This window comes from Pelmatolapia mariae, linkage group LG6 (assembly GCF_036321145.2).
Source record: "Pelmatolapia mariae isolate MD_Pm_ZW linkage group LG6, Pm_UMD_F_2, whole genome shotgun sequence".
Lineage (NCBI taxonomy): Eukaryota > Metazoa > Chordata > Actinopteri > Cichliformes > Cichlidae > Pelmatolapia > Pelmatolapia mariae.
In genome coordinates, this window is record NC_086232.1 from 2,247,446 (window position 1) to 2,275,245 (window position 27,800).

Sequence of the window (27,800 nt, forward strand, 5' to 3'; positions counted from 1 at the left end):
GCCAATCAAATATTACAGATGTGGGTGCTCAGAATATTGATATCTTTATTTCACAACTGAAATGAGACTCAGGAGGAAAACAATAGTTCACTAAAAACATTTTGACTGTGCATGATTCCTGCTGGAGTTCATCTTCAGCCGCACAGTTTCCATCATTAATGTTATCTATGAGATGCAATCAAAATTCAGCATCCCCCACCCATCAAGAAGCAAAATAAACATCAGATGTGGATGTGGCGACCGCCATGAAGCAAACAGTAACTGTCTTTAGAATTAGCTGGAGTTGTTAGAATTTTCAATTAAACCTCAAACATTACAAAAAAACAAACAAAAAACTTAACAGTTCAAGTTTAAAATGTGACAGTTTACAAACTAAATCTACATCAACATGAGAATCTGGACCCAAAGTATCAGGAGCACATTCAGCTGGAGTCGGGCTTGGCAGTCTCGCTTGTTGTTTTGGACGTCTTCAAGTATTTCTAGGAGAACGTGGACAAAATCCATTAGAAACCGATTAGAGCAGAACAAGTTCTTTGTGACCAAACAAATGTGTGGACATGTAAAATGGTCTTTTACAATCAGAGCCAAAAATATAAGATGAATCTAATCTCACAGACAATTCTAGATTAGCCAGGTGTGTTTTACCTGTAAGGCTTTTATTTTGGTCACGTTAGCAAACCTTCTTGCCTACTTAAGTCCTACTTATTTAAAGGTGCACTTAGGGCTGTTCGATATAATGATATATATCGGATGACGATATAAAAATGTCTATCGTTTCATTTTACACTATCGTTTGTTTCGTGGTGTCGCAAAATAAACTGTTTACGGCAATATTTGTTCATAATTTTGATGGTCAGTGTAGTGGCTATATTAATTTCTTAAAGTTCTCTCTTTCTCTCATATTTAATATAACCACACTACAGACGGACAACCACTTGTTTTTATGCGTTGTCGTTAGCAACAACGACGGTAAAACCACGGCGTGTCCGCTTGTTTATTTTCCACGTAAACCTTTCACAATAAAGCTCAAGATCCTGTTGAGACTTTTCAAAATAAACTGAATCACATGAAAGAGTATGCAGAGTAATTACGGATGAGAAACAAAAAAGAGCCGCCAGGTGCTAAAATATAAACCTTAGACTCAAACGTTAGAACAGGCTTTTCCCCGCAGCACGCCGTGTAATAAATACTCACAAAGAAAACGGCGGCCGTTACAACTTATGTCTAAAAATGTATCACTTCATGCATCGGTTAAAACACTCGACTCCAGGTACACGACGCCCAGCTGGAAACACTTCACGCAAGTCGAGCTGCCCGAGATTCACAGAATTTACAGAAAATGTTACATTTTTGTGATTTAAATCGTTATCAGACGATAGATGTCTTATATCGGGATATGAGATTTTGGTCATATCGCACAGCCCTAGGTGCACTCAGACTGGTAATAAGTAGGAAACAAAAAACAGACTGAACTCCATCTTCATACATCCAGACTAATAACTGTGCGTACTGCTACCTGCAGGTTCTCGTAGTGTTTGCGGGTTTTGCAGTGGCTGATTTCAGCCTCCTTGGAGCCACTGAAGAACCGAGCGCACACCTTACAGAAAAAACCCGTCTTTGGGACCAGGAACTCCATACCTGTGGATGGACACACAAACACACAGAATGACACTTGGTCTAACTGTGGTGTGCATTTTAAATCCTGCTGACTCTGGGAGTTTAAATTCAGATGTCAGGACATCCAAACAGCTGTGAATGAGCCATGCTAAACAAATACAGACCAGTTTCTTACCAACTGGGTTGCTGGGGTCAAAAGGAGGGAGGGAATGTTCTGTTTTTCTGGGAATTTCCATTTCTAATTTGGGCTTCTCGCTCTCCTCTTCAGCATTGGGGGGTTTTTCAGTTTGCTCCTGTTTCCCTGCAACAGACCGGACAAAAACAGGGCTTAGCTCAATCCCTCGATCTTATCCAAGGTGACCAGTGCTGTTTGTTCAAACAGAGTCCAGTGATTTCTTCGGGGGCAAATCTGTGTATGACACCATCAGCCAACCACTTCTTCTTCTTAAGGTGCTAAATGTAAGAGGCTAAATGAATCCACCTCACCAGTTTCTGCAGCTGTCTCTCTCCTGTCTGTGTTCTCCTGATCCTGCACCTTCAAGTGTTCCTCCTGTTTGACCAATCCCATCTTCTCTTCTTCAACAGACTCACGACCTTTCAGAGGATTCTCCTCATCGCCATCTTGGCTTCTTTCTGCTGCTAAGGAGGAAGCTGCTGCAGCTGCAGGGACAGGGACGGGAACACTTTGGTCCTCTGGGGCGAACTCAGCAATTAATAAGGTATCTGAAGGGCAATGACAGACTTCAGGTTCACGTACGCCACATACAAAAGGGCTGAAAAAAACCATGGTTTATTCAGAGTACCTGGCTGAGGTGTGATGTCAGGCTCAGATGGTTTATGCACTGGGCTGTGTGCAGGCTCGGCTTGTGAAGCCGGCGGTGGGGACACAGCAGGACTGGGAACCAGATTAGCTGTTACATCTGGCAGTGCACAGCTGTCTGTTACATCACCCTCAGGTGTGAGCTCAGACTTCGCTGGAGCTGCTGTGACATCAACGGCTGCGTCCTAGAAGTGGAATACAAGAGGCAACACATGCTGCTGTAAAGTTTCTCACACACACTCAGGTCCACCTCATGTACAAATGAAACAAAGATCAATAATGCATACACCAAACCCATATTAAAATCACTTTCTCAGTATCTCTACAGTTAGAAATATCCTGTCTCAGAGTGACGCTGAAAAACTAGTTCCTGCATTTATTACTTCCAGGCTGGACGACTGTAATTCATTATTATCAGGAAGTCCTAAAAACTCTTTTCAGCTGATCCAAAATACGGCAGCAAGAACTATTTCTCCCACAGTGGCTTCCAGTAAATGCAGAATTGAATTTAAAATCCTTCCCCTCACATACAAGTGAATTTTCAGGCTCCATTTCATCTTCTAGACGGTACTGTATCAGCCCGACAGAGCTCTCACACTGCTGTTTACTTGATGTTAGTAGACTGGGAGGCAGAGCTCCTCCTTGAGCTGGTTTCAGAGGCTTTTCCTGTTATAAAGGAGTTTTTGCTTCCCACTGTGGGGTTTCTCTGTGTTATTGTCCCAACCTTATAATACAGAAATGCAGTGAGGCGACTGTCGCTGTAATTTAGTACTGTAAAAATAAAACTCCACTCCTTCAGTGTTTACAAGAACCTCCGAGTCAGTTTGGATTAGACGTGCTGGCTCTCTATGACTCTCTCTGCAAGTCCAGAGACTAGCAGCTGTTGTTCTAAGACTTAGTTTCCCCAACACATCTTTTTGATTTCTTCTTATCAAATATGTATGAATAATTAAAAAGTAATTAAGTTTACAATTACTGACCGAAAGAATGGCCTGCTTAATTATTCCCAGAATTGTCGCAGCCCTTACTCCAGCTTCATATCAGGCTTTTAAAGTCTTCTTTGAGCTCTGGTGTAGATTTAGTTTCAGTTTGACTAAAGAACTGAAACACAGGATCTTTGTTTTTACCACAAGCCTGCAGCATCCATTCTTGGATGTCTGTGGGTGCAGATGAAGCAGTGGAGTCATGAAGATTAGGACACTTGAAGTGTAAACATGCATAGAATGATGGAGAAGGAAACCAGCCTGTGGACAGCTAAAACCAGGAAGGTCTGTGGTGACAAGAAACCAAACAGACCCATAAATAAATAAATAAATAATGGCGGTGTTACCTGTCACCCTCCTGGTAGAAACACCTGTGGTATCTATTTGAAGCTCCTAAATCTCCTCGTTCTCGGGTTACTGCATTCACACAGTTAGGTGCCCGTGCCACCCGCCCGGCAGGGTGATGGAAGCACCCCATCAGCCTTTACAGCTGAGGGGCAAAAAACATATTCTGGGTATTTCTTCTTTATAACCCCCGAGAGCCTCCATATCATTTGAAAGTTAAATGAACTGCCACCCTTAGTGACAGGTTGGACTTCAGAATTCACCGAGTATAAAAACACCAGTGGCTAATAGGAGAACAGAGCGTCGGCTGAAACGTCCTTAATCATAAATGATCATCGTAGGAGAATAAAAGTCACTACCTGCCGATTTCAAGTTCTATGAAGTAAAAAGTGTGTGAACCTTTAACAGGGGAACAAACAGGTGTGTGCACACAGCCACGGTGAAGCTACCTGTGGAGTGTCCTGTGGGACACATGTGGGCGGGGTCTCCCCTTCTTCTGAGGTTTTGAGTGGAAGCTCGGCCACATCTCCGACTTCGTCCACTGTGACAAAGTCACTCATGTCGAACGGGAACTCATCCAGCTCCTCCTCCTACGTCCAGGGAAGGACAAAGAAACAGAATTGCAAATAAAACGATGCCCTCCGCACGCTTTAAACTTCAGCCTTTGCGTCTCCTCACCGCTTTGGTTTCAGCCTCCATACTGTGGCGCTCATCCCTCCCGTAGCTTTGCCTGGATCCCTCCGACCTGGAGGACAACCTCGACCCCGATAAACCGTTGCCGTGGGCCCTCTTCCTCTCCCTTCTTTCCCTTTCCCTCCTCTCCCACTCCCTTCTTTCCTCCTCCCTCCTCTCCCTCCTGGATTTTTCAGTCCACTCCCTCTTAGCTCTCTCCTCCTTCTCCCAGCCCCTTCTGTCCCTCTCCCGTTGCCTCTTCTCTCTCTCCCTCACCTCCTTCTCCTTTCTTGCCTCTTTTTTCTCCTTCTCCTGCCGTTTCACCTCACCTTCCACGCCTGTCTGTTTTTTGGTCATCTCTTTAGTCTCTGTTGCTTTTTGGCCTGGCTTAGTCTCTGTCTGGTTTTCCCCCTTTTCTCCACTGGGGGGTGCTGCTCTGCTGCTGGAGTGGCCGGTGGGCACTGTTCTGCACTCCACAAGCAGCGCATTAACTATGGCTTGAGTTACCTGGTGACAGCAGAAACACTGTTTTAATTGTCAAAGACCATTTTGTATGCATGTAATCACATGTTTTGTGTGTACACACCTTGGGCAGCTCTGGCGCGGCTGCTTCCTCAGAATCTGCTTTGCCATCCAGGCGAGGTGGCTGTGACTCGTCTTCTGCAGGAGTTTGTTCACGTTCTGCTTCAGATGCACTGACTTTACTCTCCTCTGTCGTCTCCATGTCAACGCCTGGTGTTCCCGTTGTGTCTGCTTCTAATTTGTTCTCCGGTGCAGAGTCACAAACCGTGAGCTCGTCTTTTTCGACGTTACCGTCTTTGCACGCTTCTAAAACCTCTTCAGCTGTTTCCTCCCTGCCAGTCATCTTATTAGCATCTCCATCACAGTGTTTCACAGTCACAATCCTCTCGTCAGGAGATTCTGAACTGTCTTGGTGTGCTGCTTCCTCTCTGTCTGCAGACGTTTGCTTTACTTTGCCATTCGCAGGTGTATCCTGCAGATGCACGCACGCACGCACACACACACACACACACACACGCAAGCAAGCATTTAAGAAAAGCTGAATCTCCAGAAATTAGTAAATGTACATGATGCCCTCTTAACTATAACCAAATATCAGTGGTAGTGACCTCAGATGAATCGTGAGGGGCAGTGATGGCTTTAGTCTGCGTGCTGGCTTTGGGGTCAGGCTTGCGGGAGAAGAACAGCGGGTTGTTCTGGATTATACACGGAAACGCCTGAAAGCGCTTGTACACGGACAGGGCCATGGCTGCAGTGGCCATCTCACAAATCACCTGAGCAGGAAAAGAAAACGTGGCGTTAAGCACATGAGATTTCTTTGTTTTGCAAAATATTTGTAGGGACTGTGAGGGTTCATGTGGGTGTCACCCACTGCATTTTAAATGCTTACTCTCATCCACAAGGACAAACAAGCTTGTAAGCAAACTGCATCCATAAACTGTATGTCTGCAACACATGGGCAAAAACCTGTTTAATGCTATAAAGTTGAGTCCTATATCAGTCTTTACAACATCCCTCGAGGTGAATGTGTGCTGCTATATAAATGACCTTTTACTGAAATCACTCGAGTCTATCAGAATGGACTCGATTGTAGGTTTTTAAAGCCGAGCAGCTGAGTGTGAGTCCTGGAGAACAAAGTGGTGCACAGCTGCACAGACGCATAGCTCTCACCATGCTGCTGAGCACGAGGGTCTTGATGACTGTTCCAAAGCGTCGCACCAATTTCTCGACTTCAGAAGACCCGCTTGGCGTGTCGGGAACATTCCCAATAACCAACAGGCTGTTCCAGCCGACTGGAGCTCGACTCTGTAACACGCAGCAACATTTAATGACTTGCAAACTAGCACCGGCTATTGTTGTTGCTTCATTTCCTTCAACTGTATTTTTGTCATTAGATTTTATTTAGGTCAAGTAAATAATAAATAAATAATATATGGAACATGGAAAAAAAATGTGCTCAAATGTGTTCAAAATTTCAAAATCCACCTTCACCTTTTTCTCAATTTCCTGCATTCACAAAATGTTCAGAAAGCATGACGTCTCAGTCAGCGGTGGATCTTCAGGGCTGCCACCCTAAAATAATCTCTTGCCACCCCTACAGCTACTCCAGGTTTGTATACGACAGTTTATTAAAGTAAGCTGACAGTAAGACTTTTAGCATGGCTACAATAAACATTAAATACATCACATAGGCGGCCAAAGATATGGGCTAAAGAAAATACAGTTATAGACTATATGTATATGAACGTGTGTACTTACTGTATTTGATCCACATTTAATGCACATTACAGATCTAACACCTGCATATGGGTGTAAAATAAATGGCTCTGACCTTGAAGTCAAGGTCACTGAGATTCAAAATGGTCATTTTTCTATAGTACATACAGCTCTGGTGTAATAGGTGACTTTCAGGAAGCCTGACCTTTGCTCTTGAGGTCACTGTGATTTTTGTAGACACACGTCTGGTATTAATTTAAACTCACTTCGCTCTCGAGCTATCTGATTTACAAACCACCACGTGACGAAACCCCATCAGCCTTTCATGACTCGGGGAAAAACTCAAAAGACCTCATAATGTTGGGATGAAGGACGTGAAGATGTACTCACTAATGGATCCACTGGTCCCATCAGAAGATTGTAGAGCGCCACCTGCGTGAAGAGTGTTGTGTTTAAATCAATCACTGTTTAAGGAAGCCAGAACAACGCACCGCTTTGTACAGATCACATCTTTCAAACTTAGGATGCATGACACAGAAAACTAGAAGTAACGAATCCACAGCCGAGTCGTACCGGTGTGTTGAAGCTGATGTGTTGTTTCAGGGGGGTCAGTTTAACCTCACAGTCTTTCACCTTGGCCGGCACTAATGTGTGGACTTTTACCATGTCCTGAACAACATCCATGTCTGGCACTGACACAAGTGCCTAACACACCAAAGGAAAGTCATTTATTATACAAACAGCATCATCATTTTCCACTTTAAACATTTCTGAACAAGGACATTCAACAATTTAAATAAGAATCTATACAGGAAACAGTCTGCAGACATATTACTTATGGACACTATTAAAAGTGAAAACACACTTAAGAAATGTGTTTACTAATGCAAAAAGACGAAGGGGGAAATGCCACTGATCCAGTTCCAGGTACTGGCTTTAACCATCCTAGTACGAGCTGATGCCCAGCCAGGCAGAAATATCATTTTGTATTTATGACATTTATCGAGAAACTAACCATAGAGACAGTTAAGGCTAGTCTAAGAGTTAACCTACAAAAGCCAAACCCATGTATGTGTAACATTAGCCTGGAAGAGTTGGTTTAGTCAACAAAGGTAAAAAAAAGAACCTGGAAACTGTCAGCTCTGCTTTCAGTTGGTTGGTTGAAATCTGTGCATGCACGGTCACTAATAAGAGCAGGTCACATGACTCACTGCTGTTAGCTGCACAAAACAAACTTGTGAGTTGCTGCTTGGTGATGTGAAACGTGACATCTTCAACGTCATCAGTCATATGCACAAATGTAATATCTAAAGCAAACTGATGGGAGAGACGACACTTCAGTTCATCTTAATCTGAGACTTTTCAGTGACCCACAGCAAAACTACAGCAGGTGAGGATTTCTGTCTCACGTCGCTGTGCAGCTGTGTCAAAGCATTTTCTCATCTATTAGAAACAACAAAGTTTAATTACTAACCTTTCCCATTTGTGTTGCCAGGATGATGTCAGAGGGAGTCCCAAACGGCTGGATCAAGTTAATGATGTCACATTCTGACCAGCCGCTCTCAGGAAGTCCTGTGATCAACAGCCTGCCTTTCTGTATGAGACAGGGTCGTTTGTATTAACCAATGTCTTTCTCGTTAGTACTTTTCCCAGACAGACATAGTGGAATATGTTAAACTAATTAAGCTTCAGTATACAGATTATCTACCTCATTAGACGTCTTCTGGTCAGCGTTGCCTTCTGCAGCCGAGAGTCATGGTGAGAGGGCGACAACACGAGTTCATAAACAGCTTTCAGATACAAAGGCAGCAGCCATAAAATACACATCTGCACATCAGCTGGATGTTTCATTCATCTAAGACAGACAGTTCAGTGGAAGCCATGATGTTTGGATTTTGTTGAAGTGAGCTAAATGGATCATAAAGTGATGACTGAGTCTTATCTTCTGTTACTATGACCACATTAAAACTTTGCTAAAACTTTGCCAAAACAATGTGGGACTTCTCTGGTCCCCTCCCCAATCAGACCAGGAGTGACATGTTTAGCCGCATGTTCTCCTTAAATTGCTGGCTGTCTGAGTGGTGTCCCAGAAACGATGTGGGCTTCACAGATAATTGGCAAACCTTCTGGAGGAAACCTGGTCTTGTTAGGAGAGACGGCATCCATCCCACTTTGGATGGAGCAGCTCTCATTTCTAGAAATATGGACAAATTTATTAAACCCCCCCAAAATATGACTATCCAGAGTTGGGACCAGGAAGCAGAGTTGCAGTCTTACACGCCTCTCTGCAACTTCTCTCCTCCTGCTACCCCCCCAAAAACCCATCTCCACAGAGACTGTGTCAGCTCCCAAACAGACAAAAAACAAACTAAAAACCAGCAACAAACAACTTAAACATAAAAAATCACAAAGAAAGAACAATACAGTATCCACATCTGAACCAAAGAGTAAAACAGTGAAATGTGGATTATTGAATATTAGGTCTCTCTCCTCCAGTTTGGATTCAGGAGACAGACACTATCTCTACTTTTAAGATTAGGCTTCAAACTTTCCTTTTTGATAAAGCATATAGTTAGGGCTGGACCAGGTGACCCTGAATCCTCCCTTAGTTATGCTGCAATAGACGTAGGCTGCTGGGGGATTCCCATGATGCACTGGCTGTTTCTTCTTCACTCACTATGTGTTAATGGACCTCTCTGCATTGAATCATACTTGTTATTAATCTCTGTCTCTCTTCCACAGCATGTCTTTATCCTGTCTTCCTTCTCTCACCCCAACCAATCACAGCAGATGGCCCCGCCCCTCCCTGAGCCTGGTTCTGCTGGAGGTTTCTTCCTGTTAAAAGGGAGTTTTTCCTTCCCACTGTCACCAAAGTGCTTGCTCATAGGGGGTCATATGATTTGTAGGGTCTACCTTACAATATAAAGCGCCTGTTGTTGTGATTTGGCGCTGTATAAATAAACTGAATTGAATTTTTAAGAACCACAAACTACACATTTATGGCAGAAGCTGGTAGTTAAATAAACAATGACTCATGTCTTTGGTGGTACTGCAGATGTTTCCTACCTGTGTCCGTTCCAGCTGCATCTTTGTTCTGTTCTACGGACGGTTTGCTGTGAATGAAAGAAGCAACAAATGATATGAAGCTTAAATGAAAAACAGGATTTAAAAAGAACCATCAGGAGGGGTCACTCTGACCCTGCCCTGCAACAACAGGTACGTTTTTCATTTTTTAATCATATTCTTCTTTACATTTTAATTAAGACAAAACAAGTATTTAGGTAATTTTTTTTTTTTTACAGCTCATAAAGTTAAAATACAGATTAGAAGAAACTAATAAAGGGTTCAATAAATAAGAGATTTAAATAATGTCATTATTACAGAGGAAGAACACTGAAGGTTTGGATAACGCGCGGCATTAGTTATAAAGATGAGACAGACTGAACAGCTGACATTCTAACACTGGCCTCACAGCTGACTACAAACAGAAACACACTACATGAATTATTGTAGGGTGTTTGGTAGTTCTAGTGTTGAGCCAATAACTGTGACAAACCTGTTAGCATCAGTAGACTGTTCTCCTTCAGGGTTCTGTAAGAAAGAAGGAGGAACAGTGAAACACAGGTGTGCATTTTAACACTGCTTCATCTTTGCATCAGCAGGCTACAGGAGGGTGTGGCAACAGTTGTTTTCAGCTTGAAGCCTCACTGAGGAAAGTTCTAGGTTATCATCTTGCTCTGGAACCTTCTCAAAGGCCAGAAAACCGGCATTGTCTGGATTATTACACGGATATGATTCAAAATAGGAAAAACATTTCTCACACCTTAGCTACTGAAGCTGTGATGTGCTGCTCTCTGATGGAGAGGTTTGTGGAGGTGGCCAGAGCCTGGGCGTCTTCAGCCTTCACCATACATACAGAGGCCTGAAACACCAGGAAAGAGATTAGACAGAAAGAAGGAACACATCCAGCAAACTAACAGATTACCACATTTACAGAAAGGATAAATGACACAAAAACCAACCGCACTTTTTATTTTTAGTTATCATCTGTTTAAAAAAACACCCTGTCCACTGACCCACATCTGACACTTCAACCGCACCTTCTGTCCTTGGCCCTTCTCGCTCTCCTCTGAACACGGCATGAGGATGACATTATTGATCTTTCCAAAGGCCCCGACCAAATCGGTGACCTCCTGTTCAGAGGCGTCCTCTGGGATGCCTGTCAGATACACCAGACGATCGGCAACAGACTGAGAGTCCTGTGAGGCTGGAGTCACAGTTTTCTTCTTCTTCTTGGCCGGCGGAGGCTTGGCAGACTTACCAAAGAGAAAGCAACAGCACATGTTCAACCTTAGTTTGTGATAAACACGAGCACAACAGTCAATATGGGTTAAAGAACACGGGTTTAAGTTGGAAATATAGTTACCAGTAAATGATTTAGACAAGATCTGGATGAAATTACAAAGGTGAGGAGGGAAAAACAGTAACCTGTAGCACACTTTTACTGACTTAGTTACCGTTTTTTGCCAAGGTAACTTTTTTATTGTGTTGTCTCAAATTAAATAATCTAGTCCTTGCTCTTCCAGCAGCTGCCACTGTAGGCAGCGCCGCATGTCTGACACTGCATTACGCTACAGAGCTGCAGTGTAAGCGTAAGGATTATATGAACGTTTTCTAGAATATTACTCCTGACACTAGCTTCTTAGCAGTTAAACATTTACCCAACACGTTCTTCCACAGTGTTACCAAGTTAAAACTGAAAATGTGGCCCGAGGTGTGTCTGAACTGTGGCTTTTGTCTAAACTAAAATAAACTATATTAAAGGTGATGTTAGTTTTGTCACTTACCATCTTAGCCGTCTTGGGTCCATGCTTGGTCAGAGCCTTAAAGCTTTTGGTGGAGGGCTGTGATGATCCATGCTTGGAGCCGTGACCCCCCAAGTGTGAGGCTCGATCTCGGCTAGTGTCAGTGGAGTGCTTGGTTGAGTCACCGCGTGGACGCTTCACAGCAATGCGAGAGAAACTCGCTGAAACGGATATGCCAGGAAAACAAAATGACAGCATGTTGCACTGTGTATTTGTTTCATCACTACAAGCTAGTGCGTGTATAATAATATCAAACTGTTCTGTCAGGATCTGTAAATGTAGAAAACAGACACCAGAACCGAACCAGGATGTTTCTCATGTGCAAACACACACAGTTACACCAGTGTATATATTAGAGATGGCACGATACCACTTTTATGTCCGATACCGATATCATAAATTTGGATATCTGCCGATACCGATATGAATCCGATATAGTGTATTTTTTAATCAACTGTTTTTTTAATATCTTGCTGGATTTTGTATAAATTCATAGTCAAGTTTTAAAAACAAAACACTGCTATTCTGTTATACCTGTATGCAAAAAATACATATACCCATATGTTGGGTGTTTTCTGACCAAAACAAACAAAAACCCACCACACAGGGGTACTAACCTGATGAAACCCTGTCCCTCCTGGCGCTCCAGTACTCTCTGGATGTTCGGTTCATATTAGAAGGACTGCGTGAGCCAGAGTGGCGGTGCTTCAACCGATCCCTGTGTTCTAAATGCAAAAAACGAAGATGAGCGAGTTCAGAAGTCAGTGGTTTTCCAGCACAGCACCTCATACATAACAAAAGCGTAGTGCACACCTTATTTAAAAGCCAAAGGTTGCATCATACCTGATCTATGTAAATGGATTTCATTAGGCTATTGGTCCTGTTAACTGTTACCAGAAAGTTAAAAAGTGATTAAAGATTTGACTTGTTTAACTATGCGGCTAACAAGTCCAAATATATCCACTAATTAAGACAGACTACACCTCTCCTCAGTCAGCCGTGCTTCAGTGGTCTCCTGATAAATAAAAAGCTGCCTGTTAGTGGGAAATAAACACCCCACTCCACACCCCAAGCCTCCATACAATATAATTAGAGCCTACGCATTTAAACTAGGGCTCAATGCAACAAAAGTCATCTTTAAAACAAAACTTACAAACTGATTAGTGAACAGCTGAACTCAGTTTGGGAGCTATTAAAGGTGACTGCGGTTGTGATTTGGGGCTATATAAAAAAACTGAGTTGAAATGGCACAAAATTATAATTCAGAGAAGTGTAGCGTGGTTACACATTGTGAACTGTGTACATCATGTTCCCTTCTGGCATGAGATGTACCTGTGTCATGCGTCTGCTGTGGGTAACGCTGAGGGGAATTACGCCTCCTCTGTGGCCTGAATGGGTGGCTGTCCGCCCGACGTTTTTTTGAAGGAGGACTTGGAGAACGAGACAGGGACTGAGACATGGAATGGGATGGAGAGCCATCCTTGGGATCCCACAGAGCACGGCTGCCATATCGTCCACTCCGACTAGAAACAGAAAGGAAAAAAAAGACATTAAATTGTAATGACCCTTCGTTTTAGCCAGGTGTCACAGTATGGAGACACCCAATCAAAGGTCAGGCTCCTGTTTCTAACTGCAGGGGGCTTTGGCTCTATGATGGGACACATATCTGGATCAGGAGAGTTGATGTAGGAGGAGTTTCATGAAATTCTGTTTTTGCTGTTTCTTTCTAATTGTCATCAATTTCTTAACAGCAGCTAATACTGCACAGACATGTGATTGAACATTTTTATAGCTGGTTACACTGTTGTGTATAGTTAACCCTACAGAGTGTTCAAGTGCTCATACTGAACAATAACAATTTGATAAAGCTGTTAACAACAATAAAGCACATTCTATGCAAGGAAGCAAACTGTAGTGAAGATTACTTTTACTCATCCATCACATATGGACTCAGTTATGGAACAAGAGAATTCAGAACCACCTTCAAATGTATAAGCAACAAGATTTCTAAGTAATTGCTCCTTTTTTAAACACTATCAAGTTATGTGAAAACTTTTCAAGCCATCTGATTAAAGTGACTTCCACCGGTTGTGGAGCTAAAAACAGTTTATGGGAACCATTAGAGGACAGGTCTGACTGACCTTGGCAGATTTGGTTTCCAGCCAGGGTACCTTCAGAGAAAAACAAGCAGATGGGATTATCAAGAGAGTCAGGAACCTACCAAGTACAAGACACTAGGACTTTTTCCTCAGGATATGATCATCTCATCATATCCCGAGGAAATACCTTCAGTAGCCTGGAAGGTATTCATTTAAAAGGTCATTGTCCTTTTTTGACAGCTGAATCATTGCTGGCCTCATCCCTTCCCCTCTAACTGTATTCTCCCCTGAAAGGTCACTACTGGTGCTCCAGTAACAGTAACCCCTTTGCCCGCCCCTCACCACAACTGATCGCTGCACATGGCCACCCCTCCCGGAGCCTGGCTCCGTCAGAAGTTACTTCCTGTTAAAAGGGAGTTTTTCCTTCCCACTGTTGCCACATGCTCTGTCATAGCGGAGCGTCTGATTGTTGGGCTTTCCTTTCTAATAGTATAGCCTCTTTTTGAGCTGGAGTCCACTTACATGACAGAGCATTTATCTTATTGCCCCGGTATTCATCTGTCACAAAGTAATTCACAAACAATATATGTGTAACTTTGCATGCATTTCTTACTTTCTGACACCTAAAAAAGCACAACAGAGAGCCAGTCATTACTGTTTGTCCTGCTACACTGCAGGTAGAAGGTTTCAGGAACACATTAAAGATTCCTCACTTGTTGCGCAGATCTCTGCAGGCAGCTGTGTGGTTGACAGTGTTAACATGTTTAACCCAGTCCTGGAAAAAAAAAAAACATCATCATCAAATTTTCATCAAAGACAAAAAGTCAAAGAAATTTATTGTAAATTCTGCGTAATGGATCTTTGTGTCAGCTGGCAGCATGGTGTGCAAAAGGCCCGTGTCTGTGATTTGGTATTTCTGCTCACATCATGTTACAAATGCTGGCAGAAGTGACATCATTTGTTTATCTGGTTGTGTTCTTCTATTTCCACCATCTGAAGTGTAGTTACTCATCTTCAAACTAACAAAAGTTTCCTTGCTGCCAGAGAAAAAGGCAAATGCTGTTCAGACCAATCCAACGTCTTTTTCAGACACTGGATTGGTCTGAACAGCATTATTTATGTACCTATGCTGTGGAATCCGTTAGATCCTGGGATGTATGGCACTTAAGGTGAAAATGAATATATTCAACCATTTAAAATGGTCATTATGCCAAGTGATTAGATTGTCTCCACCTTATTTATTTAGTCTTTTTGTTTGTTTTAAAGAAAAGCTAAACCAACTGTCAAATATGGGAAATGTTTTTGTGTCTCTCAACTATACAGGTTCTTAAAGTTAAATTAATTATAAGCCTAAACGTAGGTGATTACAGACAATTCAACTTTATTTATATAGCGCCAAATCATATCAACAGTTGCCTCAAGGCGCTTCAAAGACAGAGTACAAACAATTTTCAAACGTTGATGTCTCAATGAAAACACAATCTGCAGGGATACCCACCACGAAACCAAAAACCAGAGCACTGAGTGAAGGAGTTTATTCAACAGTAGTAATTTTAAGAATTATTTCATCGTCCTTGATTTTCCTGAGTTTTAACAACTTTTTAAAAGGATTTATTCAGTACACATGCTTATTACTACAGCTATTAAAAAACCAAGAAGTAGTATCCTGTTTAAGCAATAACTCGATGGAGTTTTATATAAGACCGCTAATCGGGAGAGTACTTTTTGAAAAAGCATTTCCAGGTTTAACCTTTTGATAAGTTTGCGGAGTAACATGTTTCACAGTTAAGAAACAGCCGATCTCTCCTGCCATAGTGGCAACGCTTTCAAATCATTTAACTTCACCAGACAGTTGCCTCTTCTCTTGAAGAAAACCTGGTAGTGACAAGACCCTGAGGTTTCTGAAGAGGAAAAACCAAAACCAAACGTCTGACTCTTCTGTTTGTGGAAGCACCTCCTAATTTGGGCGAGGATACGCAGATGCTGTCGGATGACTACACATCAACCCCCACCTCTAATGGTTGTTCTAAAGTATCAATGAAATCATTATGAGACAAACAAACCACCAATGTTTTTTACCTGTCCCCAAATAGTTGACTAAATGTTGGTCAGTGAGAGGCATCTTAGTCAAAGTTCACAGGATGTGGCAACATTTAGAATATCCCTAAGGAAGGAAATTATGTTTTCAAATAACCATTTACTGCACTCCATAGATATTTAAGAGTAATTACATATAACAGGGAGTAATTTGAAAGTGTGGGATTGCTTTCTTTAAAGTGGGGAAGCACATGAAGTCTTTGATGAATTTTATTTAAAGCTTGTTAAGTCCTACCTACTGATGTTAGTACCTCCACAGTTCTCTTTTCATCCCTGTGGTAGGGTATGTTAGCAACATTTAAGGGAACTTCAGCTGTGACAACAGCTTATATCCAAGATGGTGACGGCCATGTGTAGCTGTCAGAAGTACAAATATCTGGCTTAATTATTGATGACTTGTGCCTTTTTTGTGTATAGGAAACATCATCCATGTAAAAATATATAAAAGACAAAATCTCGACAACTGTCTGGTGAAGATTGCGGACTACAATTTATTACTCAGAGGTACTTTTAGGAAAACTGTTGGACATTGTTAAATGGGCATTCACGAGGGCACTCACCTTTTCCTGGTCACACACTATGTGGCATAGGGAGCAGGTATGGGGATACACCTTTGGAGACACAGCTGAGAAATCACTTATCATGGTGGGTGTAGGTAACTTCTTGCCGCTGCTGTGTGGTTTTGACCCACACGAAGAGGACAGGGACCTTCTCGAAGAAACGTCACTCCTCGTTTCAGATGGCAGTCTTTGTTTGGTTCCATCACGCCTGTAGTCTCTGTCTAGATCACGGGATCTAGGAGATGGAGAAAGTTCTTTCCCTGGCGAATGACTGCTCTCGCGCTGGAGGCTGCTCGTCCTGCGATAGTCACTGTCTCCATGCTTGCTTGGTTCAGTGTGTTCCAAATGAACCTGCTGTCTTTCACTTTTATCCACTTTTGTAGCTGATGAAGAGGACAAGGCTGGGAACATTTTAACTGTCCGTTCACTAGACAGTGGTTCTCTTTTGAAGTTCCCCATGTTACTGCTTTCATCCTTGGTGCGACTGGCATGCCCATAGTCAATGACTTTACCGGCTGTCTGCGTAACAGTAAGGAGGCTGGGCACTTCTGGAGAGTGAGAACATGCCAATGCAGACGAGTGGGAAGGAGGCAATGGCATGTCATGGGTGCTGTGTGAAAATGAGGATGTGGGAGCCAAAGTCTTCTGTTTCCCTGACTTGTTGATTTGGATATCACGGAGTATGAACGGCAAGGTATCTGGGGTTAACTGATCATCAGGGTAGTGACTCAGGACTTCCAAATCCTCATTTGAAAGTCCAAAGCTAGCCAAGATACTTCCTGCGCTCTCTGGTGTGTATAAACTCGGACCCTCCCCACTGGTACCATGGACATGCCGAACTTGGTTCGAAAGAGATTCACATACAGACGGAGTCCAAATTGAGAGTCTTGATCCTGCTTGGGTGTTCTGAGGCTGTTGGGCCCCTTGTTGTGACTGATGACTTGAAGAAGGTGGAGGAGCAGCAAACAGTTTAGCTGGAGGTTGGTAGCTTGACCAATCTACTCTCTGGTGGTGTTCAGACTGACTGTCAGTGGGGAGGGATACTGGGTTAGAGCCAAAGTTTCCATGCTGACTGGTCCCAGAACCTTGGTTCTGGTGTGGATTTGGTTGGTTCATGTGATCAATCTGGCGGTGGTCCATGTCCCTGGCACCCCGGATTGCCAGTGCAGACTCAAGCTCATCAGGTAGTTGGGTCGGACGAGGAAACTGGAAACCCATCACCTGCATATTAGAGCGAGTCTGATGTTGATTCGGAGGTGGCTGACGAGGTGGCTGACGAGGTGGCGGTCTGCCCCCATTAGAAAATGGCTGTGAGCCCTGTGGGTGTTGGTGATACATGGCAGCAGACAGACAAGGCTGTGTGGTTCTGTAGGTTTTATAGCTTGTGTACCCCACAGCCTGAGGTCTATTGAAAAGAGTCAGGAGGGCCAGGTGAGGAGGTAGCGCTGCTGTAAACCAGTTGCTGTGACACTGGCTGCCGAAAGTGATGGTCGCTAAAGCAGCAAGCTGCCGGAGAGCAATCTGTGCCTCGGTCTCAACCTGCGCCAATCGGAGAGCTATCACTCCAGCAAGACCAGCCGTAGGCCCAAATATGAAATGGGTCCCTCTGGTAGTGTCGGCGATGGTGAATGTTGCACTGGGGTCCAAATTAAGGACAGGAGTAAGATGTGAATTACTGTCTGTGCGGACAGCGAGGCTGAGGTGAAAAGCAGAAATATACTATTACAAATAAACGAGAGTTCATTTTTCATTTCAACAGCAGCTTTTAAATAAAGTCTCTGTTTCATCTTCCAGGCACTTGAAAAAGTTTACTAGTCCTCGCTGTGTTTGCGCTGCCTTCTTGAAAACTTTAAGAAATTTGGTCAGCTTTAAGTCTAGTAGTGGAGCGTGTCGCCCATCCTGCTTTTCCTTTGTCATGGAAAAGCAAAGCAACATTATGCACAAACAACTAACAGTGAGAATGATGACCCCAAACAGCAAATACTAACGAAACAACCAAATCAAACACTACACATGTTAACCTAACCTGACAGGTAAAAACCTGAACATTTCATCCAAAGCACCAATCATTACCCTCCTATGTATATTAAACACAGTGCAATGTGGCTATAATGACAGTCGTCTCCGGGGTAAAATGTACAGAACAAAATCACCCTACAAGTGCATAATGCAGTTTTTAGGATTAGGATTAAGAAATTAGGATTAACACTTACCATTTGCTGAAAGAGTCAACATGATCAAGCAGAAACAACAGCGTACTTGTATAGCATTTTGATTGGTCTGTATGATTAGAAAAAGCACTATAGAAATCCAAACATGATATGTTAAAGCTAATGAACCTTGCTATGCTTCCTTTAACAAGATGGACTAGTCGGGTTGAACGGATTTTTAAACAGCATGAATAAGCATTGCATTCTTTAATGATCCTTATAGTAAATAGCATGACCAAATTTTCTGCATCTGAGCTCAATGTTTTTGAATGAATCTTAAGAACCTTTAACCAAACTGTGTGTGTGAGAGAGACAGAGAGAGCGTTTGTTATGACGATTCATTAAAAGCAATGCAGTTTTTAAACTAAAAGTGAATCTAGGCTAGGGCTGTGCGATATGACCAAAATCTCATATCCCGATATAAGACATCTATCGTTCCGATAACGATATAAATCACAAAAATGTAACATTTTCTGTAAATTCTGTGAATCTCGGGCAGCTCGACTTGCGTGAAGTGTTTCCAGCTGGGCGTCGTGTACCTGGAGTCGAGTGTTTTAACCGATGTATGAAACGATACATTTTTAGACATAAGTTGTAACGGCCGCCGTTTTCTTTGTGAGTATTTATTACACAGCGTGCTGCGGGGAAAAGCCTGTTCTAACGTTTGAGTCTAAGGTTTATTTTTTAGCACCTGACGGCTCTTTTTGGCTTTTCATCCATAAATACTCTGCATACTCTTTCACGTGATTCAGTTTATTTTGAAAAGTCTCAACAGGATCTTGAGCTTTATTGTGAAAGGTTTATGTGGAAAATAAACAAGCGGACACGCGATGGTTTTACCATCATTGTTGCTAATGACAACGCATAAAAACAGGTGCTTGTCCGTCCGTAGTGTGGTTATATTAAATATAAGAGAAAGAGAGAACTTTAAGAAATTAATATAGCCACTACAGTGACCATCAAAACCATGAAAAAATATTGCCGTAAACAGTTATTTTGCGACACCACGAAACAAACGATAGCGTAAAATGAAACGATGGACGTTTTTATATCGTCATCCGATATATATCATTATATCGAACAGCCCTAATCTAGGCTGTTTAAACGTAACATTTTTCCATCTCTAACAGAGACTTGAGTTGTCAAAAGAAACAAACAAAACAAAATGGATACACCGATATCAAGTGACACTAAAGGTTACTGCTGGATTGGACACATTTGCAGCAGTACTGACACCCTGACACAAAACATCACACAGCACGGATGCAGACAGGCCCAGCTCCTCCGTCACTAACAGCTGACGTAGTTGATGTTCACAGCACCAAAGGACACTTCATGAGGAATTTCAATAGATTAGTAAAACTCTCTTTTCCACAGCTATCCAACAGTTATAAATGTTAACATGGCTGTTAATATCAACCAACTATTACTGACTACCTAGACGTCAGTCTTTCAAAATCCTTCTTTGGACACTGGCTGCTTTTTCATTTATTTTCAGTCCAATTCTTGTACCTGACTATTTTCAGAGAAATGTTATCTTCTTTGTTAAACCACTTGATGCTGACATATGAATCACACAAATATAAAAAAGGCTCTTAACTAGTGGAACAAACCAGTGTTGTGCCTACACATAAACAGCAAAGAACCAAATTTTAATTTACTGCACTTTTTTACTAGAACCCTGCCACAAAATACATAACTTGATTCCATTTTCTCAAACTGAATCTATAAAAATGCTAAATGTAACAGTTTAATAGGCATAAAATAAGTTTTACACAACAAGGTGAGTTAACCTGGCATATCTCGGCTGATGTGCAGCATATTTTGAAATAGTCAAGAAAAGTGAATAACAAAAGAAAAATTGGGAGGCCTAAAACCCTTTAGCCAGTGGTATTGGGGATCTCATCAAAACTGATGGAATTATGAAAGAAGAAAAGTGCCATCAGATCTATCTGGAACAAGACTCCATTTTTCAGCACGACAGTGGACCAAATACAGATCCTTTCCAAAAAAATAAATAAACTTTTCCATGATACTCTATTTCTGTAATTCCATTCAAAATGTTAAACTTTCATAGATTATAGATTCAGGGCCCACAACTTAAACGATTTCAAGTACTTAGTTGTTTATTTGTACATGATTTGGGCTTCCAGCTTATAAAACCCACAAAAACAGGAATTCAAAAAATTAGAAACTATGAAGACATCAACCCAAATTTTACAGGGCATGAATGTTTTAATTCAAACAGAGAAGATTCATGAATCTGGCAGAGATCCAGAAAGAGGGGAACGAGGCAGGAGTCACAGCTTCGAAAACCACCACATTCAGACGCATGCAGGAGATGGGCTACAACTGTTGGGTTCCTCGGGTAAAGTAAAGTGTGCTTTTCATTCGGGAATCAAGGTCCAAGGGTTTGGAGGAAGACGGGTGAGGATTAGAACTCAAGCTGCTTGAGGTCCAGTGTGAAACATCCACAGCCAGTCTTGATTTGGGGTGCAATGTCCGGTGCAGGTGTTGGTAAACTCTGCTTTCTTAAATCCAAGGTCACCACAACAGTCTACCAGAGTGTTTTAGATGACTTCATGATTCCTGCTGAGGATCTGTATGGAGATGCAGATTTTATTCCAGCTGGACCTGGCCCCTGCCCATAACGCCAGAAGCACCAAAACCTGGTTTGATGGCCATGCCATGCAAACTCAACAGAATTTTTTGAAATCCTGTTTTCGTGGGTTTTATGAGCTGGAAACCCAAATTATGTACCAATAAACATAATAATAAAGTACTTGAAATCGTTTAAGTTGTGGGCCCTGAATCTATAATCTATGAAAGTTAATTACAGAAATAAATAAATGTTTCCATGATATTCTAATTTTTGTAAGGGGTCTGTATTTACTCATATTTGCATGGAAACATTCTTACCCTGCACAAAAAAATTAGTTTGTACACAAAGTTACCGTTAGATTTATGAAACATGCCCTATTTTGTTCTCATCACAGCGCTAGTAAATGTGAATTGTTTGGAACCAAAGGCAATCTCCAGATTTCTGCGTACTGTCCCGCCCCAGTTTCTCTAAATAAGGAAACATGTTTACCTCCAGATGAAGAAGACATTAGTAATAGAGTAACAGAGTAACAGTGTCTTAGGTCCAAGAAGAAAGCTAGAAGAGGTGCAGTAATCCAAAGCGTTTCCGTGCAATTGACGACCGCTTAAAATAAAATGTAAAAAGCAACAGACTAACCCTGAGATCAAAGTTGATATGTATCATATGTATCAAGCTTGCACCAGTGCCAGAAAAATCACGTGACGGATACAGCTGCTGTGTCATATAGCGCTGAGGTGGCAAATTCTGTTCATTAGAAAGCACAACTGTGGGTTCATTTGCACTCGTGCTGAGGAAACCGTCTTTGGTGCCGTTTGTGCGTTTATGTTTTCAGCTCGTCAGCGGCTGAAATGACCTTCCTCCCAAAGGAGGATGGGCTCTCTCGTAGCGACGCAGTGAGAAGTGCAGTTATTACGGAGGGGTTCAGAGTAGAGTACTCCTACACATGTAAAGGAGACGACGTTTATCACTCGTTTGGTGTCCACACATCAGAATGAATTAGACTGGTTTAGTTTCTCTCCACACTCTTTATCCAGGTTATATTGTTTGAAATCCACCAGATGTCACTGTTCAGCACCACACCAACACAGTGTCTGTCTAACAGCGCCGACACAATAAAGGCAAAGTGCTACACACTCCATGAAGCATCATCTACCCATCACTACTATTAGCTGTTGTTATCCAGCGTTAGTCAAACATCCTTTGAAGTGAAAGCGACATCATGGACTTGGGCACTTAGCAAATAAACTCAACGTGAGAATGTAATCAAACTGTTTATCAGAGCAAAATGTGAGTCTTAGGACACTCAAGCCTAACATTAGCTGACATAATATCGGCTGTTGTTGTTTAGCTAGCTTGTTGTCCACTGTCTGGAGACGGGAGGGTCTGTATTATCTGCTGACATTAACTACAACAATACTGTAAATAAATCAGCCTTTTCAGCCCATTTTGTGTGTTAGAGCCCTGACTTAAGTTCAGGATCTGAGGAGGAAAAGGATGACATCCAGATACAGGTGGTGCTGTCTCTTTCCTTCGTGTTTTCATGCCTTTGGTGAAGGGGACCCCTTCTCACATGAAAAACACAGATATGATGCGCTGTACCTTACTGAAGCCAATGAATGAAACAAACTGTGCATCACATTCTCCAGGAAATATCTGTGTATTAACTTGTATAGCAATTGATAAAGTATTGTTCTACTTGACTCCAGTCTGCCGATGAGTGTTTTTCACACAGGATGAAATACACCTGTTCAATCCATCAAATTTTTTCACTTTGATCTGTGACAAACTGAAGCACTTTCCACATCTCCTTTATCAGGCTGTGGGACTGTAAACTTTAATGGTTACATGGATCCAATTTAAAATTTCATAGCTCTGGTATGCAGCTGTTATATGGGCTCAAAATGTGGTCATAAATATTTTGTACTTGTAAATCAGGATTTGTATGTGTAAAAAGAATTTGTGTGTGTGTAAAAAAGATTTGTATGTGTAAAAAGGATTTGTATGTGTAAAAAGATTTGTGTGTGTGTAAAAAAGATTTGTATGTGTAAAAAGATTTGTGTGTGCGTAAAAAAGATTTGTATGTGTAAAAAAGATTTGTATGTGTAAAAAGATTTGTGTGTGGACTTAGCCAAAAACCCCCTGCAAGTTACACGTACGAATTTTGACCCTACTTTTCTTCCTTTCATCTGATTGGTCAATGTCATGTCAATCACAAATGTAACAATCCAATCAGAGAACAGATGGGTTTGGCTGTCGGAGGGGCGCTTTTTTGAACTGCAGGTCCTTGAAGGGTAATACAGTTTGAAGCTGGAGGATCTCTATATAAATATCCGATAGCAGCTAGGTCCGCTAACTTTCAGCAGCTGTTGAAAGGATAAAGTTGTGGTATGTCAATGGTTAGAAATACCATCATTACTTTAGGATTAGTTTAACACAAAGTCAGGGCTGACCCGGGACCATTGCTGTGAGTCACAGTGCGCAGCATAAAAGTCCTTTCACATCGGACGCAGCATGCACTGCTAATGCTAACTGCTAACTAAAAGCCAAGGATCCAGAATTTGTTGCGCTGGCTGCTGAGCTCTGTGTGCAGCAGCTCTACCTGTACTAGATGCACCTGCTCCTTGTCGTTTCTATCTCTGACTTTGTTCTCTACAAGAGTTTCATTTTTTTTTGCTAGTTCTTCAAATGTTCAATAAAAACATGTATGCTAATTCATAACGAAGAAAGCTTTGCAATGAAGACTGTCATTTCCAAAACACTGCCCGCCCCCCCCCCCGCGGTCCGCAGCGCTGTTGAAAAGGCTGTGGAAGTCCCTGTATTAAGCACGTAGACCTGTGACACAAAAATCACCAAACTCGGACGACCACAGACTGTTTTCCTTCGTGGTGATGAAGGAAAACGCTGGGTTGGCATGTAAAAGGGCATTTATTCCCTTCAAAGACCTGCAGTTCAAAAAAAGCGCCCCTCCGACAGCCAAACCCATCTGTTCTCTGATTGGATTATTACATTTGTGATTGACATGACATTGACCAATCAGATGAAAGGAAGAAAAATAGGGTCAAAATTTGTACTTGTAACTTGCAGGGTTTTTTTTTTGGCTAAGTCCACACACAAATCTTTTTTACGCACACACAAATCTTTTTTACACATACAAATCTTTTTTACGCACACACAAATTCTTTTTACACATACAAATCCTGATTTACAAGTACAAAATATTTATGACAACATTTTGAGCCCATACTGTTACCTTAGCAATAAACAGCAGCACCAAGAACGCGCTCAGTGATAAATTAACTAACTGGAATTAAAATGTTTATTTTATTTGAAAATACCTTTTAGAATGTAAATGAACTTCTATATAGTTATAGTTAGGGATGGATCAGGTCACCTCCCGTAGCTAGGCTGCTGGGAGCAAACCGGCTGCAGCAGTCTGCCTGAGCCTGGTTCGGCCAGAGGCTGGTTCCTGTAGAAAGAGAGTTTTTCCTTCCCACTATTGCCAACGCACTTGCTCATAGGGGGGTATCTGACTGTTGGGGTTGTCTCTGTTTTCTCTCAGTTACTGTATGGTCTTACTTTATACATATAACTCCAAGTTGTGATTTGGCACAATATGAATAAAACTCAACTGAAGTCTTTACAGACTTTTCATCGCCCTTTGATAATGTCTCTGAAGTAGACGTGACCAATTTTCTGTGGAAGAAGAGTCATGTGATCTATGAAACACCCAGATTGTTTAGATGTGCCTGGAGCACTTCATTCATGTGATCAACATTGTCAGTGTAAATTAATCCAGATAATGAAAAGGTACCTGCTTCTTCTGGAGGCTTCTTCCTGTTAAAATCAGTTTTTCCTTCCCACTATTGCTAAAGCGCTTGCTCACAGGGGGTCATATGATTATTATATTCTATTGTTTTTACTATGTTTATTATTTTATCGTATTTATTATTCTTATTGCATCTCTTATATTTCTATTGTTCAGCACTTTGGTCTTGTGTGTTTTTAAAGTGCTATATAAATAAACTATGATGATGATGATTGTTGAGATTTCAATACTTTCTTTGCATTATTGTAGGGTGTTTATCCTTTAGCCATAACCAAGTGGTCGTCATAGTATACAGAAACACCTGTGCCGAGTACGGACTGGAAGACCCGAGGTCAAAATGGGAGACGCCCCCTAGGGTGGTGGCGAATGACTGAGCTAAGATCCTGTGGGACCCACAGCAGATATGTTATAAGGATTTTTACAGCTGCTGCTGATTCCACAAATGTAGATTTTGGGAGGAATCGACATCTCAGCTTGATATTACGGACAGGAGCCACGCCTCGTCATTTCACGCAGCACTGTTTTCTGACCATCTAAAAGTGAAACTATCCGCAATTTCAGGTGCGGATGAAAGCGCACTATCCTCCGGACACGTCCAGTCAGTGCTTGAAGTGCGACAATGTGGCCTTTGCACTGCGCGCGTGCAGAATGCACAGGGCGAGCATATTTTCTTATGTCTGTCTTGTAGTCTAATGTTTCTGATTTTCACAACCCCACAGAGACTTCGTGAATTTTCTGCACGGTGCGCAGGAATCCGCTCGTGATGCAGGGCCTACACAGTTGAGGTGCTGGTATTCTGAACCGGGAACAGCTACCTTATTTACCCTTAAGGTACCTTATTTACCCGTCTTACACACGGTGCAGACGTACAATCAACCGAGTCCCTAAATGGAATACAACAGCCTGCGCTGGAGTAAACGGAATACTATGTTTGTTCTTGAACCTGCTAACGTAAACCGGGAAAACACTGGGTCTGGCTACATACCAGCCATTTTGGCTCTAACTGGTTTTTAGCTAACGTCTGCTACTGGAAAGCGTGCTAGCAGTTCCGTTTCACGAACAGCCAGCGATACAATTTCCAGAACACGTCCCTGCATCTGAATAAATACCTTTCACTGTGAGTTGACGCTGATCTTTGTTTTTGTCGAAAACCGCGAATCCTCTTCAGCCAGTTAGCGTTTGCCCGTGTTCCGCCATCGGCTGCAACGGGAAACGCTTCCGCCGTAGTTTTTCAAAATAAAAGCAATCTGACCCTTACCTCTAGCCATATTTCAAAAAAATATTCATAATAGTGATTTGGGTGCATTGTGTTAAATCTGTATCTTACCAAAAGCAACAAAACCAAGTGTGTTTCTCAAAAATATTGTTGTTGATAAACTGCAATGCCGCATTCAGACCAGTAGGGGCACAAAAGTCTTAAATCATGCGTCTTCACTACTACCCCCCCCCCCCCCCCCCCCCCCCCACACACACACACACACACACATCTGTTAAAGCACTCTTTGCTTTCAGCTGGTATGATGAAAGAGGTGAGAGAAACATTTGTCAGTCATAAACTGGACTCCATTTACTTTTCTTCTTCATAAACACACAAACCGGACAGCCTCTTTCATACTACAGTTTTAATTACGTTTTTTTAAATTAATTGAGTTAAAGACGCAGCACCTGTCACAGGTACTTGCCTGTTGGCCTTACACAAGAAAACAGAAACCTACAGAATGGCTGGATGGAAATAACAACTAGCACAGTCTAGGTATGTGAAAATGTGGTCATGGCTTGATTCGGGTTACACTGAGACGACAGCTCCTGGGTTGTTGCCACTGGAGAACGTGAATCTGAATACGTTATCATGCAAAATACACTGAGGCTGTGGAAATGCACTAAGCTCAGATAGGACAGACATTCTGTTATCATTTTCTTCTACGTGTCCTGAACAAACAGCTATATTTTCATCATTTATAGAGGAAAACAATCCCAGGTTACTTTCAGTCCTGTAAACACTGTACAGTGTAGTGTCGAGCCTCGTATTCATTTAATTCTCAGTACTAATGACTTCATGAACCTCTGTACAAATCAGCTTTGCAATTTATGTTTGGACTGTTATAAACCCAATGATCTCTTTAATGTGGAACAGTTAAGTAACTGCAGAAGATAACCTGCTCAGCAGTGTCTTCATTTACACTTCTTTTTAAAATCTGATTAGTTTGCCTTAATAGCCTTTTTGTATGGGAATAGTTTAATAGTTTTAACTCATGACAGAAAGGGTTACTGTGAGGAATATGGCCATACACTTTCTACGCAGTATATGTCTGTTAACTTTAAATGTTCTTGTCACATGATGCTCATGAAATATGAAAGACCTCATAGTATAATATCCCAGTGAAGCACTTCACTCTCACAGTGCACATTTGGTTCCTATAGTTTCCAAGAGTAGGGCGGCAGACCCTCCGTGTTTGGGTTCAGACTCCTTGTCTGGTTTCGAGATGACCTTTCTGTAGCTACACCCTTCTTATTATTTGTTGTTGTTCCTCAGGACTCACTAATGTGTGTTGTTACTGTTGTAACTATAACCATTAGTATTATATTGTCAAACCGATATTAGTATATGCACTCAGTACCATTCTTTATCTGTTATCTTAAGCACAACAGTCAAAAACAGTAAATGAAAGAAACAGTCCTGGTAACTGTTGGAGCGAGACAGTCAGCACAGTTTTAAATATCTGAATCATAGATGTTGACAGCAACACAACTTAGAGGTGTATACAAGTCATGCTCGTCCCTTAATGTGACAGATGCCACGAGTCATGACAGTGGCAGTGATATAGCTCGGGATTTCTCACTTTACACAGCGGAGTTTATGTTGAAA

At 42.0% G+C, this 27,800-nt stretch overlaps 1 protein-coding gene across 1 annotated transcript; it reads right to left on the minus strand.

Annotated features, from left to right (window-relative positions):
• Positions 1-26,202, minus strand: LOC134628806 (zinc finger protein 638-like). The gene is made up of 26 exons (XM_063475567.1): positions 26,193-26,202; positions 26,044-26,149; positions 16,297-17,992; positions 14,353-14,414; positions 13,682-13,711; positions 12,873-13,063; positions 12,158-12,265; positions 11,523-11,701; positions 10,776-10,991; positions 10,499-10,597; positions 10,232-10,266; positions 9,742-9,788; positions 8,384-8,415; positions 8,150-8,269; positions 7,249-7,380; positions 7,066-7,107; positions 6,130-6,264; positions 5,568-5,732; positions 5,024-5,431; positions 4,444-4,944; positions 4,215-4,355; positions 2,421-2,622; positions 2,104-2,340; positions 1,793-1,918; positions 1,517-1,638; positions 1-479 (listed from the first exon to the last, which is right to left on the minus strand). Exons 1-26 carry the CDS (start codon positions 26,200-26,202, stop codon positions 423-425), a joined length of 5,199 nt encoding a protein of 1,732 aa, XP_063331637.1. The 3' UTR covers positions 1-422.
• Positions 26,203-27,800: the final 1,598 nt, after the last annotated feature.

Bases quoted from the DNA above. Each gene is read 5' to 3' on its own strand.
- LOC134628806 (XM_063475567.1), bottom strand. The intron at 11,702-12,157 runs GTTAGTACCCCT...TATCCGTTTCAG, and splicing joins GAGGGACAGGGTTTCATCAG to CGAGTTTCTCTCGCATTGCT. The intron at 2,623-4,214 runs GTAGCTTCACCG...TTCCACTTCTAG, and splicing joins TCCCACAGGACACTCCACAG to GACGCAGCCGTTGATGTCAC.